This window comes from Melospiza melodia, chromosome 10 (genome assembly GCF_035770615.1).
Source record: "Melospiza melodia melodia isolate bMelMel2 chromosome 10, bMelMel2.pri, whole genome shotgun sequence".
In the NCBI taxonomy this organism is placed as follows: domain Eukaryota; kingdom Metazoa; phylum Chordata; class Aves; order Passeriformes; family Passerellidae; genus Melospiza; species Melospiza melodia.
In genome coordinates, this window is record NC_086203.1 from 19,387,314 (window position 1) to 19,409,075 (window position 21,762).

Here is a 21,762-nt window from a genome sequence, read left to right on the forward strand (position 1 = left end):
GGTGCTAGGGTCTTGCATGGGTCTCAGGGAAAAATATGACTTATTTACCCATTCCCCCCCACCCTCAATCCTGAAACCTGCTCACCTGTAGCATGTGTTGCCTCTCTTGGTCTCATTTTGGTGCAGGTATCACCTAGGTCAGTAATGCCTGGGAGGCTCCTAGGTGAAGTCAGGAAGGCTGGTTTAGGAAGCTTGTTCTCTCTCCAGCACTGTGTTTAAGCACAGGCTGAAGCTCATCTCTACTCCTCCCCCTGAGCTTGTGAAACCCTCTTGTGGTGCCCATAGCGTGGTGATGTTCTTGGGAGAGGGTGGCAAGGACTGCGCTCCCCCAGGCTGGGACACGCTCTGCTTTCAAAATGGGTTATTGCAAAATTGCACCTGCTTTTCTGCCAACTCAAGCCATTTTTGGCATTTGGTGATTGGAGCACAATTAACTCTTCTTAAGCAACCCGCTTTGCTTAATGAATCCTGAAGTTCCTGTGGTCCTTTAGCCACTTGAGGGCTCTGGGATGGGATTGTTGCCAGCAGTGCTGGAAGATGTCAGCTTAAAAACCCAAGTAGGAAATTGCTCCTCTCCAAAAATGCATTTTGGATGCAGAATGCATGCTAGTCATTAGGAGGGTTTTGAAACCTCCTGAATGCCTTTCAGATGGGGCAAATCTGAATGTTAGAAACCTTTTCTGTTTCCAGGGCAGCGACTGGTTAGTCCAGGCAGTGCCAACGAAACCTCTTCCATCCTGGTAGAGTCAGTGACAAGGTCATCGACTGAAACTTGCTACAGCGCCATTCCCAAATCCACCTCGGATGCCAGCAAAGTGGTTTCCCGGGGAGCAGGACTCTCAAAGGCTTTTGTGGGTCAGAAAAGCTCCTTCTCTGTGGACTGCAGCAAAGCAGGTATGGATACAGGAACTAGATGGGTGTTCAGGATTGGTGGTTTAGCTGAGCGGTTTTTTTCTCTAAACCAACTTGCAAAGTTAAAATTCAGAGCTTGAGGTAATGATCTGGTACTAAAGAAAAATGCTAAATACTGTACTGTGCTCACCCTGTCAGTCCTAATACAGAGTCCATAAAGTTCCTCTCCAATGGCTTAGTTTGAGCCAGGTGCACCTGGAAGAACCACAGGATTATGGCATGAGAACAAACAGGTTGCTGAACTTAAGCAACCCCTGTGGTGCATTGTAGCATGTAATGCACGGTGTTCCTGTTACCTTTTGATGCTCATCATCACTGTCTGGGAGCTCTGTGGTGGGTGGATTACAGGCCAGCTGTGTCCACTGGCCCCTGCTATTAACTTCTGATGAAGTACTTGTAAAGCAATACCAGCTTGTTTTCACAGGCAGCTGATGGCTCCTGTGCTCTACTTAGTGGTAACCTGTCAGGTCTGGCAAATAGCACAGATAAACCCTCACCTCCATGAGGTTGAAAGTTTTTTAATATAAAATTCCTTCTTACACCAAATTAATCTGAGGTATGGCTCAGCTACCACTCTGTGAATTAAAATAATAAAATCCATGTGTTCCAGAGCTGATATGTTATGATAGAACCACGCTGCCTTGTTTCAGCTCAAGGACACTAACAGTTGTTGTTTTGCTACAGGTTCCAACATGCTCTTAGTTGGCGTCCACGGACCGACAATACCATGTGAAGAGGTGTCCATCAAGCATTTGGGCAGCCATCAGTACAACGTCACTTATGTTGTCAAGGAAAGGGGGGACTATGTCCTGGCAGTGAAGTGGGGTGACGAGCACATTCCTGGCAGTCCCTTCCATGTCACGGTTCCGTAGGCACCGCGCTGCCGGGCGCTCTCTGCGTTCGCAGCTCACGTGCAGAGCTGTACGGGGTGCGGCCGTGTTGCAAAATGCAGCCTCTAGATACACACAGCTCACATTTCAATAGTCAGACATAAATTCTAACTGTTTTTTACAAGCATTTCACTTCTATCCTACTTACCAACCTAATGTCAATTTATTTAATATCTCCTCAAATTGTACCTTTGTAGTTCTGTCCGGGTCACTGTTAATGTTTGGAGAATCATGTGGATGACTAGACACTAATTTCCCTTGCGGATGTTAAAGACTTTAGATGTTAATTGAAAACTGGAATTTGTCTTTGTAATTGGGTATCTTAACTACTGATTTTATTTGACTGGAGACTTTGCATTTTAGTTATGGAATATGACTTGGGCTGTCCCCAGTTCAAATTCTTTTCTGTAAAGAAATGAGGTAAAACTGGTACTATAGTAGGTGCCTTTGTATACTTGATCAATTTTAACGCTTAACATGATAAAAAGCTATTATAAGTCGCTTTACCACTCAAATTTAAAATGTTTCTGAAAATGCTTTGCCAATGGTTTACATTTAGAAAAAGTTCATCTTTTATAGCAAACCAAAAGCAGATTGAAAATTACTTCCTGTAAGCTTTCAGCCTCTCTATGTTAACGCTTTGTAACTCTAGAGACAGATAGCTTTTTGGCCATAATGCTTGTAATGTGGTTTTTAATGAGCTTGGGATGCTGGTGATGTTTCTTCAACTTCACAGGTAACCCCCTCCCCCCAGAAACTTTTTGATTTAAGAACAAACCCTGGGTTGGCTGGGTTAAGTAAAGCCCCTGAACTTGCCAAGCCAGGCATGGCTGTCACCTGTGTGGCCCAGAGTCACTGCAGTCCAGAGCACCAAGGTGTGTTGAGAAGATGACCACTGGTTTCTCTGGAGGCTGCAGGCCAGGCCGATATCTGAGATGGGGCAGAGGAGCCATCCTGGGAATGGGACCCGCATCTGCAGTGGGACACAGGGTGGGTCTGTGAGGTTACCAGTAATAGCAATACCAGTAATAGCAATATCGATGAACAAACCCCTCTTTGGTGCAAGGTGTTTTATTGTATCTCAGTCCAAGGATATGCCTGAAGCAAACTCACCTCTCCTGAAACCCCCTTTGTGCTGCAACAGGCGTTGCCGCTGAGGGTTAAGGGGTGGAAACTTCCTTGTAACTTGTCTGTTTGTCCCGGATTACTCCATACTACTCCCCAGGTGCATATCTGAATTGCTGCCAGCTGCTGGGGCTTTAGTAAACTCTCCTGATGAGCTCAAACTCTGCAGTTTGGAGAAGGTAGGATTTGTTGAAAACCTGTTGATATGTCACTGTCCCTTGGGAGAAGTTCGTGCTTACGGTTCTGTAATTACATGTGGATGTACTGCTCTCCAGCACAGTTATTGGCAAAAAAAGGAAGGTTGGGGTTTTTTTACTGTGCTTTTTTAGTGCCTTAATGTGAAATGCTCACTACATTGTAAACTAGAAAGTAAAAACAAAATAAACTGGAATAAAATGCAGGATTTGTAAAATTGTATCTTATAACTTATTAAATAGAAATGTTTGCTTTATTAAAATGTGCATGTTAAAAACAGCATCTGATTCTTTTCATATGTAGTCAGTAAAGTTCAGACTGAAAGTACACCACACGGCAGCTTCAGGCAGACCAAATAGCCAATGGGCTGTGCAGGTAGCCATGAAAACTTGGGCAGAACCTCAACAGCATTAACTTTTTTCCCCTGAAACCTTTCTTTTTCCTGAAAACAAATTGGCAGAAGTTTAAGCCATGTGCAAATGTGCAGGGTGCAGTGGGCACAGTGTGTCTGGAGCATTACACAGCTGTGCTGGTTTGCCCTGTGCAGACCCAGGCACGGGGCAGTGCTGTGTCCCTGGAGCTGCTGTCTGGGCTGTAATTCCCTGGGATCCCTGGGGTTGTTTGCAGAAGGTGTCTCCCTGCACCTGGGGCCAGCACCTCCAGGCACAGCCATGGAAACCAGCAGATGTTTTCCCAAACACTCTCCTGCTGAAAGCCCCTGTGAAACCTGAGATGGAGTGGCTGCCAAGGACTTTGCTGCCCCAGGCTTATCAGATTATTTCCTTTTTATAGTTAACTCATTAGCCGTGTGGTAGGTATGTCAGCGTGAGCCTCTTATTCAATGTTTTAAACAAAACAAGCCTGGATACAGCTGTTGGTGTGGGTAGACCTTGAGAGCATCTCACCTGCATAACCTGTGTCCCAGTCCACCCTGTGCTTGTCTGGCCTTCTCTTGGCTGTCTTGGTTTGATGACACTGACTGACATTAGCAGGAGTTGTGTGTGAAGCTGGTGGACCCTGGTTGCTGCTGTGGCTGGGGTTACCTCCAGTAAAAGCTGAGCTCTGCTTCAAGTGACCAACTCTGCCTGGCCTGGGCACTGACAGCTGTGGAGTGGCTGCAAAAATGACCTTACTAAGGACAGTAAGCACCCAGTGGTGGTGATGAGAAGAGATTCTTGGCAGGGTTGATTTTGGACAACAACATTCAGCTACCTCCAGCAGCTCTGCCAGCTGTGTTGGGCACAGATCCGTCCTTTGGGGGACTTCATGATCTGCTTTTGGCACCTTGACAAAGGTTTCTAAGTGCAGTGGTTACCCTGGCAGGCTGGAGTGTTGCGTCCATGTTACTGGTGTCCCAGTGCCTCCTGCTGGGCACACTTGCAATGCTACGAGATGCACTTCCTTCGCTATAGGAGGTTCTTGCCTTTAGGTGTGCAAGTGCTTTTTCTATCAATTTGGTTGTCCTTAAATTCTTTTTTTTTTTTCCTTCTTCATTGTTTATATTCCTCCTTTGTTTTTAGTCTCTCTCTTGGTGGTTTGCAGTAGGATTTGGCCACTTAGTACCTGTGAGTCCCACTTGGAACTTCATCCTTCCTTAACTGGCCTGAGCTGTCCTGTGAGCCCTGCACTGGATGTGGCGGTGCCCTGGTGGCCAGCTGGAGCCCTGCCTGCTGCTGCAGTGACCCCGGGCAGGGCACTGCCACATGGCACCCATGTGGCATCCGTGGCACATCTGGGAGGCTCACTGGCTGGTTTGGGGGAAGGTAGGTCCCTGCAGCGCAGCAGCTGCCATGGGATGGTGACTCCAGAGCATTCCAGCCCCTGCCTGCTGCTGGTGGGATGTGTTTGTACATCTCAGTGACCAGGAGAAAGGGCTTTGGAGGTGATGGCCTGGAGCTCCTCACAACCCCTACACTCAGCCTGTCCTCCTCATCCTGCAGCTCCAGTCTGCCCTGCAGCCATCCCTGACCCAGGCTGTGCTTGTTCCTGCCATACCCTGGCGTCTCATGGTTGCCCCCTGGCCTCTCCTTTCCTTTGGGGAGCTGTTGGAGTTCCCTCTCCAGACCCCTCTGGCTGTCCATGGCCTTGGCTCTGGTTCTGATGGCCATCTCTGCAGCCAGCATGGCCATACCTCATGTACTGGGGTGTTGCATGCAAAACTGACAATTGCATTTTGCCTTGTGCAGCTGTGAGTTTATTACTTATTTATTTATTATTATCTCTAATAAATTAAATACATGCATTTAAATGATTTTAATAACTTTAACCTTTAAATATTTAATATTAAATTATTTTTTAAATTCCATTTATTTAATAATTCAAATTATTTAATATTTACATAATTAATCTTTTGATCTTTATATAATTAATTCTTGAATCATTATATATATATGTGTGTATATATATATATGTGTAAAGATGTTCCAGTATACTTAATTTATTTTTGTCCAAGTTGCTGCAGTGGTCAGTCTCCAGGCCTGAGCCTGTACAGGGCACTTTGTGTGTCCAAGCTGGATCTCCCTTCACCCCCAAAAAGCCCTGACCTGCTCTGATACCAGCTGGGTGTATGCACAATGTGAGTGCTAGGGCTGTTGCTGAGCAGGGCTCTGGGTTTGGTAAGATTATGCAAACCCTTTAATTACTTTTCCTTCTAATTGTCTGTTGAAAGTGAGATTGTGACATTTCTAATCCAGAAACTTTTTTTTTCTCTACTTACTTACAGCTTCTGCATTTATTTGTTTTAAATTTATTTGATTATTTTTTTCTAACTAATTTTTCATTCCACATTGAAATGTACTTGCAGTGCAGACAATGCACTTTTTTTCACCTGAAAAAGAAGGGAACAAACTAAGATAAATCACATGGAAAAGCCTATCCAAAGTGGTTACAGACATTGCTTGACAGAAACTGGGAAGGAGTTGCATGAAACTTAATTCAGGGAATGGCACAATGCTTTTTGCACAGTGTTTTTTATTTGTTTGAGCAAAGACTTTCCAAACCATTTGTTATTATGACAGCTGGCTGTGCCATGCTCTCCCATGAGCCAAATGAAACTGGTTGCCCCATTGTCCTCTGCCAGGTCAGGGACAGCCCTGGCACACAAGGAATGGGGCCTTGCAAAGCTGCTGGCTGCATCCCCAGGTGTTTATCTGTGCTTTGTGCCAGCTTCATTTTCTTACCTTTTTTTCCTTATTTATTGCATGTCCACATCCAGAGCAGCAGAAAGGAGTATTTGGAATTTGCTGCTGTCAGCAGAACATGCACTGGAGCACCCAGCCTTGCTGGGACTGACCAAACCCACTGGGTACCTGAACATTTCAGCATCAAACTCCTCTAAACAAATGTTTGTTTTAAAATTAATTTTTGCTTGTGTTACAGTAACAGAGATATTCTTATCCCAGGTGCCACATCTTCACAGCTCCATCCGAGCTGGAAAAACAGCAGAGAGAGTTGCAGCATTTTTTTCCTCCACAGCCTTCAGTAATGGTTAATATTCTCAGGTCCCTTTCACTGAAGGTTATCAAAACAGCCCTGCTGCCAGGCCCCCCTCTTGTGTGGGGCTGTTTCCCCAGGGCCTCCTGAGAAAAGGTTTTTAAATGGCTTTTCAGAATTTCTCAGACTTTTGGAGTTAATTTTCATAGTTGTGAATTTATATTGCATGCTTAGAAGAAATATTGTCACTAAATCAGGTTGAATTTATAGCTCCTGTCGCTGTTAATTTGACTGAGATTTAAAGCACATTTTTTAAATTACATGAATGAAAGGCTAGTATATATGATTTTAAAAAAATTAATAGGAAAATATGATCTAGCAGGACCTAGAGGTATGTTTGACAGCTCTTTCCTGTGCTGAGCTCCCTTTCTGCAAGACCTTAATACTGCAAATATTTACATCCCTGCTGGGTTGGAAGGCTGGGTCCTTTGGGCCCCATGGAGGAGCTGGCCTTGCCAGGGTGGATATTTCCTTCTGACAGTAATGTCCAGCTCGGGTGTTTTGTTTGGGGGGTGGGATTTTGCATCTGGCTTCCCCAAGAATGGCTGGGGTCAGGTTCTTCCAACAGAGAGGCGCAGAAAGCCTTCATATCTCAATGCCAGCATTTGCAGAGCTTTTCAGGGAAGGTTTTTTGTTACTTTGCCAATATGGAAATTAATTCTTATAAATCTGTCTTCTCTCTACCAGAAAATTGCCCCTGCAAACAGTGACAGCTGAGACTCTATATTTAAAATTACACACAAAGTATTTAACCTTGTTTTTCACACAGGCTGGAAAACAGCCTGCAGAGAAAGGGCACTTGTGTTTTTCTACCAGGTGAGAGTGCAGAGGTTGTGTCCCTGACCTGTCAGGATGATGGAGAGGAATGTGAGCTAAATCCAGCTCAGGGAGGTCAAGGTTGGATATTAGGAAAAGTTTTTTCACGCAGAGGGTGGATGAGCACAGGAAAAGGCTCCCCAGGCAAGTGGTCACGGCCCCAAGCCTGTCAGGGTTCACAAACCTTTGGACAGCGTTCTCAGGCACGTGATGTGAATTTTGGGGGTTTTGTGGGCAGGGTCAGGAGTTGCATTCAATGATTTTTGTGTGTCAAGAGTATCAACTTTCAACTCAGGATACTCTGTCATTCTGTGGTTGCAGAAAGAGCCTCTGATCCAAATTGATTGCAGTTTCCCCTGGCACTGGAAAAGGGGTTGGTGGCACTGGGGCCAGAACAGCCTCACATCTTTCCCAAAACCAGGCACAAGCCCCCAAAGAGCAGGAGCACAGTCACTAGAAGACATCCCTGGGGTTGGACAGGCAGGAAAGGCCGTGGCCACTGTGGCCCAAGCCGGCTGTCCTTGTGCTCCTGGTGCGGGCATGGCAGGGACACCCAGGGGTGGATGTGCCCTGGTCCTGGGAGCTGCTGCCACCTCGTGGGGCTCAGCACAGCATCCTTCCTGGTTAAATAACTGTGGGCAACGAATCACCAGACCTCACGCCAACAAAATGTTCCCTTTTTAATGTAGAATTCCTATAGAAACACGGTGAGCCCATGGACTCCTTGGGCTCAGCCGCGGGCTGCCTGCAGCGAATGGAGATGTCTGTGTGCAGAGCACGGGGTAATGCGGATCCATGGGGAGGTGAAATTCCCTTTCCTTTCTGCTGAAGGGATGAGGGTCTGGGTGTGAATTCCGGGATCCCCGCGGGCTGGGCCGTGCTGCGATGCCCGCAGAGGGGCCCCGATAGAGCCGCGTGTGCCCGGCTCCGCCGGGGGCCCTGCGGGACGGGAACCGCGTTACTCGGCACGGAGACGGGGGAGCTCGCAGGGGCTTTTGCCATCCATAGGTGGAGGGGGGAAAGTGGTCTTTGAAACTGTTTTTCTTTTACTAGAGGCAGGAGAAAGGTGAGTGCTGCCCTCACCTCCCTGTCCCCATCTCCCAGGCTTGCTTGGCAGAGAGAAGCCCCGGCAGGACCACTGAGCCTGGGCTGCAGGGGGCTGAGAGAGGCTCCCCCAGAGAGCCACAGGAGCACTCGAGCCCCAGGAAGCTCCTGCTCCACTCGTGCTCCTGTTCCATGGCAATGCTCAGTCAGGGAGTGGCCAGCTCCAGCCTGGGGCACGAGTGCTCCTCACAATTCCTGCAGAGGCTGAGGGAGCCTGGAGCACCGAGCTGGGACCAGCTGCTGCCATCACATTGGGAGCCTCTGTCATTTTCCTGCCTTTGATTTTGCTGTCAGTGCCACCAGCACAACACAGCCCTTCTGGGGACTGCAGCTCGGTTGTTTGCTGCACATCTGTACGGCCAAACATCTGCACATGTGGTCATCTGGTCTGGGACACAGTTTTATGAGGAGTAGCTGGGGCAGGTGAGGTTGTTTAGCCTAGAGCCAAGGAGGCTCAGGAGGGACCTTATCACTCTACAACACCTGACAGGAGAGTGTAGCCAGGTGGGGGATGGATGAGGAAACAGCCTCAGGATGCACCAGGGGAGGTTTAGGTTGGATATTAGGTACAGGCCCTGAAAGAAGAGGCCAGATGGGTCCCTGTGGGGCTCTGTACCAGCTCTCCTGTGTCCTCATTGCTGCCAGTGGCTCAGAAGAGGCAAGAGGAGCTGGGCAGAGCTCTGGGCCAAAGGGACTCTCACCCTGTGGGCAGGCAGAGAGTGTCAGGGCTGTGGGGAGCGGCGCCAAGGCAGGAGGAGAACAGGAGCCCTCTGCAGGCGAAGGTGCAGGTAGACAAACCTGTCCAGCAGAAATGATTGAGGCTGTAGAGAAGAGGCACTCCTGCTTTGGGTTGCTGCTGTGGGCTCCTGCGGGTTTCCCTGCCAAGAGGTTTACACCCCCAGGGCAGTAAAAACCTCTCTCGTGTGGGTTTCGGTGGGGTGAGGAGCAGAGACACCTCCTGTAGGCTGGGGAGGGGTCTCTGCAGGGCAGTGGGGATGCCTCCAGTACCATGCACTGGAGAAGGGCTTCCCAAGGACCCTAGCCTGAGGGATTGGGGGTTTTAGCCCTTTTAGTTCAGCTGAGCCCCCTCTGCTCTGTGCTCTCTGTGAACAGGGCTGCTGGGGAGGAAACACTTTTCCACTTCTGAAGAGCCTCTTTGTTTCTCTCCCAGCCACGATCTGAGGTCTGGCTTGCATGAGACAAAGTCTCTCCAGGAATTTTGGATTCCCAGTGAAAACCTTCTGTTTGATCATAAATAAAGCTCAAGAAGCCTTATTCATCAAAAAGAGAAACTTTGTTCTGGCTGCAGAATATATTGAGGCTCCTGCAGGCTGGAACAACTTAAACCCCTTTGCAGTTGGGGCAGCTGGGCAATGATCCCCAGGGGAGGAAATCTAGAGACAACATGAACTGTTAAATATTTTAGGATGTAATTATAATGTTGTCTAATGAATATCTCGAGAGACAGACTGTGCTGACAGTGGGAGTTTGGGACACCTCCCAGCCTCTGTCAAATGTACAATGTGAGTGCAGATGCCCTCTGCTGTGAATCCCACAAAACTGTGTCCCAGCTCTCCATGGAGGAGCATCATTTATGCATTAGGATGTCTCTCTGCTGGTCAGAAGCTCAGCATCTCTGCAAGATGAACCTTTCTTCTCCCCAAGGTTTGAGTGCTGAGCAGGACTCCATTTGGTGTGGGGTATCCCCTGAGTCAGTGCTGCTTGGCTCCATCTCCTCCCAATTTCTCGTGCATCCCCATCCAACTCACTGCTGGGGTGAGACAGAAAGCGCCTTGACTCTGTGCAAGTGCTGCACGGCAGCAACAAAACCATCTCTGTGTTATCAGCACAGTTTTCAGCACAAACCCAAGGCACAGCTCCATGAAACCGCAGTGAAGAGAATTCCCTCAATCCCAGCACACTGCTCTGGACCAGCAGCCTCTGCCTGCACTGCCCAGGCTCTCTCTGCCACATCTCCTATCCTCAAGTGGTGGATAAAGGGCTATGCCAAATATTGCAAGTAAGGACAAGTATTTCCTGTAAAACTTAGTTGTAATTATGTATTTTTCATGACTGAATGTGTCTATTATTGCTGTTCTGGAGGGTGATTTCTTTCTCTGTGCACTGCTCCTTTCTGAAAGCCAGGAGACAGAAAGTGCTTACATAGAAGCAAGATGTGAGGCCAGAGACTCAGACTCATTTCAGCCTTCACATGAACCATCACTGATGTCAGCCAGACAGTGGCATCTCTATAAAAATCCCAATGTAAATATTTGCCCTAAATCAGGCTTTTTCCTTTGTGTTGACTGCAGTGTGAGGGAGCATATGAAATGCTGTATCATTTCAAGTTTAATTGCTACTAAAAGTTGGAGGATTTGTTGTCTGCCTTGCACACAACCTCCTGGGATAATTTTCTCTTGATTTAGTTTCTTTCCTCAAATTCTTCTCCCTGAGCAGTCGGTTTCACAAAGGCCAAACTGTTTTCCTCCCACAAAGCCTCTCATTCACCTGCCCTCCCTGCCCCTTCAGCAGGCAACCTGGGGTGCACAGATGAAAGGAAATGAATATTTGTCTCTACTAACAGTTGGATTATTCCCACTCCCCAGATGCCATCTGTGTGACAGGGTTTGGTTTGCACTAAACGCTGCCTGTGGGCTGAGCTGGGAACACAGATTGCTGCACCATTACATTAAATAATCATCATTGAAGTCTGGTTCATCAGAGGACTTTGGGCTGCCATGGAGATTTTTTGTTTGAGGAGGGATGCAGTTCACTTACATGTCAGGATGCTGAAATCAGATTTTGATGTGAATTTTATGACACTCTGTTGGCAGCAGTGTCACCTGGCATCCCTGGGCATCTCACCTGCCCTGCAGGTGGGCAGGGGTGAGAACCATCAGCTTGGGGCAGTGCAGAAAAGGGGCTCTCACTGCCTGCCCCTCTGTCTCTTCTGTCTTTCCCAAATCCCTGGATGCTGTGACCAGTTTAAACGCCTCACTGAGAAATACTCTAAATTCAGCAATATTCTACATTGCAAACCACCAGGTACAACCTCATGTCCACTGGCTGCAGCTCTGAAGCATAAACACACGCACAGAGACACACACATGATGCAGAAAGGTCCTTTTTAATCCTTCTGCCCCTGCAGAGGAATGGCAGAGCTCCAGAGCCCATGGGGACATGTGGAGCTCCCTGCCCTTCAGGTGAGGCAGGTAAAGCACACAGAAATATTTCAGCCCTGCAGTAGCTCCTTACATTTGTGACCAGTACAGTAAGTACAGTGTGCTGCACCTAGCTGATTTATTTCTATATACAATGAAGAAAAAACAGCATGAAGGCTTAATTTGCCTTCTCACTCAGAACATTTGAACTTTACAAAATATTTGGCTTTTTTTACCTGCTAAATATTGCACTTGCTGTGAGCATTTCTATACAGACTTCTACAGGATCTGTTGGCATCTGTGTATCTCTGTGCAGGCAGGAGGACTCAGCGTGCTCATGATCTCGGTGAGCGGCTCTTCTTTGGCCTCCTCTTCCTTGAGAACTTGGATCTCAGCCAGTTGAGGAAGCCTCCTTTTGCCTTTAACTCAAATTCTACTGGGAAATGGTCACTGACCCCCAGTGCCTGCAAGACAACAGCACAGGGGCTCGGGAGCTCTGTGCCAGCCCTGGCTGGGTGTGGGGAGGTGGCACCGTGGGCATTGCACCGGTTGGGAGGGATGGGCACAGAGCCCTGGTGCCACAGGCAGGTCTGTGCTCAGCCCTGCCCGGGCACTGCTGGCTCTGTGCTCCCGTGTCAGCCCCGTGTTAGGGCTGTGCTCTGCCTACCTGCTCCTCACTCATCTGAAACTCCTCCTGGAAATCAAAGATGTTGGCAGAGTGTGGCACCACAGCCTGGATGAGCTTCTGTCCAGTGACCACAATCCTGAAAGGGACAAGGAATGGGCGCTGTGATGGGGTGCCTGACCCCAGGCAGCCACACTGCACTGAGCTGGGGGCCAGAGAGGGGCTCTGAGGGAGTCACAGCTGTGTGTGGTTTGTCCTTGCCCATGGACTGCCCACCCAGAGATGGCAGCCCCTGTAGGTGCCACAGAGGCAGCGGGGCACATGAATATCTTGGTCTGCACATGAATATCTTGGTGTGCACATAAATATCTTGGTGTGCACTGGCCTTGGAAGCCAGCATTAAATTACTTCTGTCTAAACCCACCCAACAATGCTGCAAATTTCACAGCCCTGCTCTGGATGCAGAAACCACAGGACAATGACTGAGGTATCAGTGAAGGCTTGCTCAGACCCAGGAATTCATCCTTCAAGAGGACTCTGGGCTCTAATAGCAGATGTGTTCTTGTCCCTGCTGAGGGAACTGCAGCGGCAGCAGGACTGCCGCATGTCCAGGGCAAGGTGAGGCCTCCCCTCTGTGTGTTTGTCAATCCAAATTACAAACACAGGAGCAAAAGCCATGGTGCAAAGCTGGCATGGAGAAGGCACCTCCTGCCAGGGGTCTGCAGGGCTCCCTGCAGATGGGAAGTGCTGCTTCTGTCCCCCCCTGAGCCCCAGCAGTGGCTGTTCTGTGTAAATCCTGCCCAGTCTGGTCTGCACAGGGCTTTGTGCTCCTGACTGGAAGCATTTGGATCACATTTCCCCTGGACACTGCTTTATCTCTGGTGGCCTCATGAACATTTGTTTCCTCTGCTGGTCGCTGACACCTCTTGATACAATATTCTCTCATAGAGTCATAGCCAGTGGGTGGTTTGGCAGTGAGCCCTTTACCTGTCGTACGGGCATCTGGTGCTGTTCCTCACGGTTGTGTCATTTTTGTCACCAATTAGCCACAGGAACTCAGAGTAGGTCCTCAGACGGATGTTCTTCCACTGCTTCTGGGGAACATAGCTGCACCCAGCATTGAAGTCCCCCATGAAGATGAAGTTCTGGAAGGCAGGAGGGTTTCCAAATGTAATCATGAGGACAGCTTTTCAAAAGAAGACCCATGAGGATTTTTATGGTCCATGGATGCAGTGGGGTTTCTCCTTTCTGCTGGGCACATCAGGGCATGCTGATAATAGTTTTATTAGGTGATCAAGTTTACTGTATAAAATGTGGAGAACTCAATGAGAATACACCAAAGAGATATTTAAAACCTGGGGTGCATTGTCAATGGGTTTGAGGTTTTCAGCTCTGCATAGTGAATAACATGGCCAGTGACTCAGTAGCAAAGCCCAATTAGTGACACAGATGTGGCAACCAACCTCAGTTTTCCAGCGCTGTTTGACATCCAAATACACATCATAGAGCTCATCAATCTCCCTCACTGCTGTGTCTGGTGTGGTGTGCAGAGGGATAATGGCAAACTCACTGACAGCTTCAAAACAAGGCAGAGGAACAAGAAAAATGTAATGGTTAGACAGAGAATGAGTCACAAAGAAACAGAGACTGACTTGTCAGCAAGGGGATTTTTCTGAGGGAGAAACAGCTTGTTTATTGATTTTGCTGAGGGAGAAACTCCCTGTTTACTGCCCTTTCTGACTGTAGGCCAGGGTGATCTCTGTGGCTGCACAGTGACCCCCTCCAGGCACTGAGCTGGGCCTGAGGAGCTGTGCCAGTGCAGGCAAATCCTGACCCAGCACACACACAGGAGCTGCTCCCAGGCTGTGCCAGCAGCAGGGAATGCACCCACCAACCCACTGCCCGTGGCAGCAGCAGAGGCTTTCCCAGCAGGGCATGAGCAGGGCTGTGGGGCTTCCCAGAGACAGCAGCCCTGAAGGGAAAATGCTGCTCCTGGGAGGAAGAGTGGGGTCTGGATGCAGCTCTGGAGCCTCTGGCGTGGTCCAGCCAGGGCTGCTGTGCTGGCTCACAGTGCAACAGTGACTTCTTTCTGAAACACCTCACCAGTTTTGGGAGACTGCCACCAGATGATGAAGGGCTCTCTGGAGAAGACATCCTCATCCCCAGGCTGGGTGTCAGGGTACTGGTAGGTTTGTCTCACTGATACCTGGTCTTGCCTGCAGCAGAATGAACAGGATGGGGGCTGTCACACCCGTGGCTCTCTGAGGTGTGTCTAACACTGACTCCATGGTCTGGGGTGGATGCAGACACACAGGTGGCTGTGCTGGGATGATCCCCACACCCAGCACAGCCCAGCCCACCTGCACAGCCTGCACATCTCTGCCTCCCTCACAGCAAAGCCACCACCATGTCCAGCCCATCCCCGGGGCTTGTTGGCAAAGGGGGCTCACCCACCTGTAGATGAAGGCATACTGCTCCTTGTAGCTGTTCCTTCCCAGCCTCTTGCTGGCCACACACCTGTACTCCTCCTTTGGCTCCTTCCGCTGACTGGAAGGAAAGGGATGTTCCTGAGTTTATTTCTGCCCTCACAAGGGGCTGAGAGAGATAATTTTGCCTCTGTCCCAGGGTTTGGGCATTGCCTGCCTGGCCTCAGAGGCAGGTGGATGCAGACACTAAACCCTTCTCAGGAGCTGGAGCCCTGCTCTGTCGCTTGCTCCTCACTGCACCCTCTCCCTGCTCATTGCAGCCTCTGTCTCTCCTTCAGCTGGCTGTCGTGTCCATCCAGCTGAGCGCTGCTATTTCCTCTGGATGCCTGGATTGTCCAGGCAAGCAATCCCTAATCTGAAGCAGTTCCGAGTCCTGCAGGAAGGTGGCTGTCCTGCTGCAGCCTGATGCCAGCCCCGTGAGGGCATTTCCCTCATTTCCTTTCTCCTTTGGGAACTTCTCTGTAGCAAACGGGACTTAACTTGGTTATACTGATTTAAAAACGTGTTCTACCGTGGTCTGGAACTGCCTTTGCTCCTGTCCCTCCATGAGACTGCCAGAGTCTGGTTCCTCCCTGACACTGGGACAGAGCCCACATCCTTGGATTTTGCCCCAGCAGAGTGGCACCGAGCAGAACACAGGATCTTTTGCCAAGCAGCTTTCCCAACATTTGTCCATTTGCCCACGGCCACCCTACCTGGTGAGCTTCTCCACCAGGAGGGGACAAACCCGGTTCTTGCTGTCCTTGATTTCCATCAGCAGCATGATGTCACAGCGGGAAACGACCTGCCGGGGGAAGGAGCAGGAGGAGGTTTGCACACGCCTGGTTTGGGAGCATCAGGAGGGGTCAGGAAGAAGAAGTGGTTACAGCGGTTCCGTGGGGAAGTCCTCTGAGAAAGAAGCGGCAGACTGGGGTGGTGGGAGGGGAGCAGGGCTGGAACGGAGCCTTTCTGCTTTCAGAGCCGCTGCTGAGCCCAGCAGGAACTGGGAGAGGGAACCCGGCAGCACGAGAGTTTCAGATTTAGTGGGAAACTTCGGCACCTGACCCTGAGGAGGAAGCGTGGAGGGGAAGGGGCAGCAAACGCCTCTCCCTGAGCCTGGTCCCAGCATCAGCACCAGGGCTGGGCGCTGCCCCGCTCCTTCCCCACCGTGAGCGCCCCCCTGTCCCCGGGGATCCCTCTGGAACAGCCCCTGGAGCCCAGAGGAACCCCCGGCCTGAAATGGGCTCCCAGCACCAGGGGCTGCCCTGGAGCTCAGCTCCCGCAGCTGCTGCTGGGATTCCCCGAGGGAAAGTCCAGCACACCCAAAGCCCAGCATTCTCAGGGCTTCCCTCTGCCCCTGGTTTCATCGTACTTCAGACCTTGTGGGGGATTTTTGTCAGGGAAAAAAGCCCCTCTCTGTGCCCCCTGAAACTTACCCACAACTATCTAAGTGACCCCAAAATTTAGTGTATATATTTATATATATAAACATATATTTAGTATATATTGCCCACAGTGATGACAGCACAGGAAGAACGGTCTGGGAATGCAAAGCCAAGCAAACCACTCTTCTCTGCCAGTTTGCAATGAAAGGAATACAACCCAACAATGTGGTGCCATTCCTCCTTGGTGCCATTCTGCACACAAAACCCCTCACTAATGCCAGGCCCCTTGTCCTCCCTCACTGGGGCATCTTGGAGGGCATTTGCAAAGCTCCAAGTCTTAAAGGTGGTTCTTTTTAAAACCAGGGTTTATCTTCAGCTTTTGTAGAGGCAGCTGGATGGTGAGGGTTTGCTTACAGAAACTGGTTTTTCAAATTTCTACCAGACTCTAATTTGACAGATACTATTTGCTGTCCTGAGAATAGGTTTAATTAGACAAGAATATTTGAGAATAATTAACACATAAAGAAGGTAAATAATGTATCACAAAACAAAGCTTTGTGGATTCAAAGTGAAAATTATTTTTACTGTGCATTGAGGTTTTCCTCCTTTTGTAACTCAATTTCCAAAGGAAACAGCAAATATTTTTTCTGTTATATTCCCATGAAGGCTAAAATAACAACATACATTCTGTTCAACAACACACATTCTGTTCAGCTGATTTTTACTTTAAGTATATGATATTCTTTAAATAATTAGCTCTTTTTTTGCTTGATATTTGACTGTGAAAGACAAGCAAAGTGCAAGATTGTGCATCTAAGAAAAGCTAGAAAAGCTCAGTGTCTGTCTCATCCAGGCAAACAAACGTACCTTTACCACAGCATCGATGACTTCAGGCTTGGCTATTTTAGCTTCTCCAAAAGACATCACATTGAAGGAGCAGATTTTGAGGCTCAGAGATGGGTTGAAATGGAGGAGTGAAAGCAAGAAGAAGAGCAGCATCTTCATGGACCTGGGCAAAGTGAGCTGCTGCGAGCGTGCCTGTGGATGTGTGTGTGCGTTTATGCCTCCGTCCCTTGTGGCTGCCTGGGGTCAAACCCAGCTGTGTCAGTCAGGAACAGGAATCACCATTTCCTCCTTGCCCTCGCTCCCATCTCCCACCACAAAGCAGCATGGAGACTTTGAACTCCTCTCTGAGGGGAACACAGGCTCTGCTGAGCCAGCCTCTGAATCCTGGCAGAGCAGCAGCTCCAGCAGAAGCCACTGTCCCTCCTCACAGGGAGACACCAGCTGTGGGCTGCTGGCCATGACTGGGGTCCCTCTGGGCTGTGCAGGGCTGGGACCAGGCTCCCTGGGCCATTCCAGGCAGTGGTCAGGACCAGGAGATGGATGGGCTGGATGGTGAAAGGGTCTGGGATGCAGCAGGGGGGAAGACTGGGATTTCTGGAGGGCACCAGAAGCCCATTGGAATGGACTGCCAGGCAGCCATACCTGATGCCCCAGCACTGCCCCCCAAACTGCTGGCCAAGTGTTCCAGCACAGGAGCCTTGGTTTGTGCTTGTGCTGTGTGGTGGAAGGGGACACAGGAGTTTGGCTAAAATTACATCTGAGTGAGGATGCTGCAGGAGGGATGGCTTGGTCCCCTGAGGTGGCTTTTGCAGGGAAATCACCCCCCTACCCTCTTAATCCTCCACACATGCCAGCCCTCAGCCAGAGACACATTTGTTGGCCCTCAATCAAGTTGTAAAGGCAGGAGGTGTAACAAGAGTTCAGGCCAAATGACATCTTGAAGTGTCTTGAATTTTTTCCCCTGTGCTGACAGGGTGCTTTCATATCCTCTTTCCTTTCTCTAGGAACTCCCAGCCTGCTGCACCCTGCTGCCCAAGCAGCTCTAGATCCAGAGGCACCAGGACATGCTGAACCAACTGAGCAGGCTGAGGGGCAGGCAGCACAAAGCACAGCACGGGAAGGGCTCCCAGGGACATGGCACAGCTGGAAGCCATGGGATCCAGGCTTGCAGGGAGGCCAGTTCTCCAGGGAATGTGCTGCAGGTATTGGAATGGGCACCACCAATCCCTTCTGGCATTACTGGAATTTGGAGCACTGGCTGCCAGCAAGGGAAGTGTCACCACTTCACTGCAGTGTTTGCCAACCAAGCTGGGCAGTGGGCAGGCCATCCTCCAAAATAACAGGGATTAGGTGCTGCTTCCTCTCTTCCTCTGCTCTGGGTCTCCCGTGAGCTGTCCCCAGGCAGGACAGGTTCTGGAATAAACTAATAGAGAGAGAGGGGAGGGAAAGTGGCAGCCTTGGAGGGGTGTAAATGTCCAGGTTAACCTTGCTGAAAGCTCAACCTGAGCCAAGTGCTTGCGACAGCAGCTGCAGCCTCAGGGTCAGAGTCATCCAAACCCAGAGCTCTCCCCAAAATCACGCTTGTTTTGGCTACCCTGGCACCAAAGAGCAAGTGGTTTTGTGGTGCCCACGAAGGCTTTGACCCTGAACCATGGCTGTCAGGGCTGTGTTTATCTTCAGGGCTCCTGGCATATCAGTTACCTCTCTCCTCCACCCCAGGCATTATCAGGGGGACAAACAGCAGCCAGTCACCTGTGGGGGGGTGACACAGGGAGCTCATGTTCCTTTCTGCAGCACTTTACCCCCTGTTTACTGCACCTTCTGATCAGCCTTATCAGATCACAAAACATGCCTGATGTGGGTGCATGAGCACTGACAGCTCAGGGCTGCCCTGCCCTCGCACAAGAAGCTGCTGCTGAAACCAGCACACTCTGGGCTTCCTGTCCCCACCTGGGATGATGGCAGGTGAGGGACCCTCTCCAGATGAGCAGCACCTGTGGAACATTCACCAATAAAGCCCCTCCTCAGGCTCTCCCTGCTCCCAGGGGGCTGGGGGAGCTCAGCAGGCTGAGGGAAAGGCAGGGGCCAGTTTGGGCAGGAGCTGCCAGGGCCCTTTGGCGGAGCCTGTCCTGGGTTCGTGGGGCTGTGCCTGGTGTGTCACCCCCTGGAGCAGCAGCTCAGCCCCTCCATCACCCTCCCACTGCCCAGGAGGTGCTGTGGGATGGGTGGGTGAGATGTGTCCCTGTATCACGTGTTTGCTTAGGGTCCCCATGGGACAGGGGGTGTGAGGTCCTGCAGCCATGAGGGAGTTCCTCCTCTCCCTCCAGGCACAGCTGTTTCCTTTTGGCTGCCTCTAGGGAACGCACAGAACTGTTTTTGTTGGCAGAGATGGGCTGAGAGGATCTCTGAGGTTTCCTGTGCCTCCCTGGGAGGGCTGGAGGGAGCACATCAGCCCACATCCCCTTGTGCTCTGCAGAGGAAGCCTGCTGGGGCTGGGAGGGCAGCACGGACCCACGGGGTGCTCCTTGAGGCCTTGGCCGCAGCTTCATTTATCCTCTGTGGGGAAGACGTGGTGGTGTCTGTGTGCTGCTCAGGGACAGCAGTGCTGCTGTGCCCTTTCAACCAAGGGTGCAGAGAGTGGCCAGGTCAGCCTGAGCCCCCCAGCCTGTCGGGGTGTCCCTGCTGCCTCCTCCGACACCCCATTATCCTGTTCCCCAAAGAGCAGATTGGGAACAGGGAACAGGGCCAGCATGGGCAGAGGGTGTTGGGTGTGAGGGGCAGTGTGGGGACCAACACCCCCAGGCTGCTGCTCCCCAGGAGCCACCACAGCTCTGTTTTCTGGGCAAGGGGCCTCCCTATCCATGTAGTGGGCTTTCAAGTGGTGCACATTCCTTAATTTTTACCATTTTTACACAAATTGCTGCTCTGACAACAACTGCTGTGACAGGGGGAGGTCCAGGAAGGGCCAGCCCCAAAGATGCCATCACCATAAAAGTGGGCAAATGAAATGGCCTTTGGGCTCCTGGTGACCTCATCACAAGCATCAGGCAGAGTGTTTTATCACAGTTTCTGGACTTTCAGGTTAATAAGTAGCAAAGCACTTGAGCCATTCTGGATTGCTAAAGTTCATGGCTGTGCTGCAGGCCATACAAGGGCATTTGGGAAGTGCTTTCAGTGCCAATACAATGGCAATATTGTCCTGCTGTGACCCTCGGGCATTTCAGTGCAATGCAGGGGAAAAGTATTTGGTGTGTAAGATATGTGGAATGTCTTGAATCAAATCCTTGGTACTCAATTTTCATTTCTAATTCTGGAAGGTAAGTGTTCTACCTTATTAATTACTGTCAAGGCACAATTCCTTTGCTGGTCCAGGACTCTGATAGGGTTTTCTTTTTCAATTTAATCAGTCAGTATTGTTCAGTTAGTGGTTTGAAGCATGAAAACCTGCCCACTACAAGGCAGTCCAAGGAAAAATGCCTCGTGGTGGTTCCAGTTTCTTGAAGGAGACTGCTTAACTAAGCTGTAGGAGAGCAGGAGGAAATCTGAAATACAGGCTTTCACGCATGACAAGATGAGGCTTTGAAGTTAATCCTCTATAAAGGTATTGCAGCCACCAAATCAGGTTTTGTGCCAATAAGTGCACCCATATTGTTAGCAGTTAAAGATGTAATTAAAATGCACATAATGCATGCATTAACTTTTAATAGAGTTAATAAAGCATTTTTTAAAGCTGTTATTAGGCAAGCAGGTCTTGCTTTATGATGTTTTAAACAGCAGGAATGTTGTTGTTGTGTTTGTCCCAGGTTGTGCAATGAAAGCCCTGAAGAGTGGCAGGGTGGCTGCTCCAGGTGTGCACAGAGGGGTTTGTACCCCTGTGCTCTCACCCAGAGCTGGTCCAGGTGTGCACAGAGGGGTTTTTACCCCTGTGCTCTCACCCAGAGCTGCTCCAGGTGTGCACAGAGGGGTTTGTACCCCTGTGCTCTCACCCAGAGCTGCTCCAGGTGTGCACAGAGGGGTTTTTACCCCTGTGCTCTCAGCCAGAGCTGCTGTTTGCAACAAGGTGATCTGGGATCTTATCCCTGTCCTTGGGGATGAATTTCTGTAGCTCTATGTTATTAAAGTGGCACAGCTCAGGGCATGGCAAGGCCTTCCTCAACAGCAGCTCCCATGGTGGGCTCTGGGGCACCCTCCTGCCCTGTCCCATGCCCACAGTGCCCTGGGCATTGCTCATGGATTGTGCCACAGGGCCAGGACTGTGCCAGTGGGAATAGATGGGGACAAGTCACCCTGGGAGGATGATTCAGCCCAGCAAGGCAGCGTGCAGCCACTTGTCATGATTGCAAACAGCCTCACCACGTGCCCTGGGGATTCCTCACCCAGCAGTGGAAAATAACATGCAAACCTTTCACCCAGTGGAGCAATGCTGCCTCTCAGATTGGTGAGGGAGAAGTCAGAGCTCTCCACAGCCATCCTGGACTGAATCCAGCCACAGCTTCCACCTTCCTATGGAAAACAAGACTGTTTACATAAAAGATCCATGTCCTGGTTTCTGGGGCCATGCAACAGCTATTTCTGATTGTTTTTTAATGGTTTTTATCATGTGGTTGCTCTGTTTTAGATGCAGATTGTTTCTCATAGGTCATCAATGGATCATAAGTCCTCATTGTGGTCACTGTCTGTCCTGCTCACAGGATCAAAGCTGAGCTCCTGTGCTGGTGGGAAGCCCAGCTCCTGACACTGCATTGG

General features: G+C 50.0%; 2 protein-coding genes across 4 annotated transcripts in view; one reads left to right on the forward strand and one right to left on the reverse strand.

Moving 5' to 3' along the window:
- The window catches only part of FLNB (filamin B), a 70,733-nt gene extending 67,332 nt beyond the window's left edge, over positions 1 to 3,401 (forward strand). For all 3 annotated transcript variants that reach the window (XM_063164742.1, XM_063164740.1, XM_063164741.1), the window contains 2 exons: positions 691 to 894; positions 1,597 to 3,401. In XM_063164742.1, coding sequence (XP_063020812.1) covers positions 691 to 894; positions 1,597 to 1,784 — 392 coding nt within the window. In that variant the 3' untranslated portion in view covers positions 1,785 to 3,401. The remainder of the gene's footprint in view (positions 1 to 690; positions 895 to 1,596) is intronic.
- An 8,241-nt stretch (positions 3,402 to 11,642) lies between these two features.
- Positions 11,643 to 17,335, reverse strand: DNASE1L3 (deoxyribonuclease 1 like 3). Its single transcript, XM_063164304.1, has 8 exons — positions 17,038 to 17,335; positions 15,502 to 15,590; positions 14,775 to 14,867; positions 14,424 to 14,536; positions 13,784 to 13,896; positions 13,308 to 13,465; positions 12,363 to 12,459; positions 11,643 to 12,159 (listed from the first exon to the last, which is right to left on the reverse strand). Exons 1-8 carry the CDS (start codon positions 17,173 to 17,175, stop codon positions 12,031 to 12,033), a joined length of 930 nt encoding a protein of 309 aa, XP_063020374.1. The 5' UTR covers positions 17,176 to 17,335; the 3' UTR covers positions 11,643 to 12,030.
- Positions 17,336 to 21,762: the final 4,427 nt, after the last annotated feature.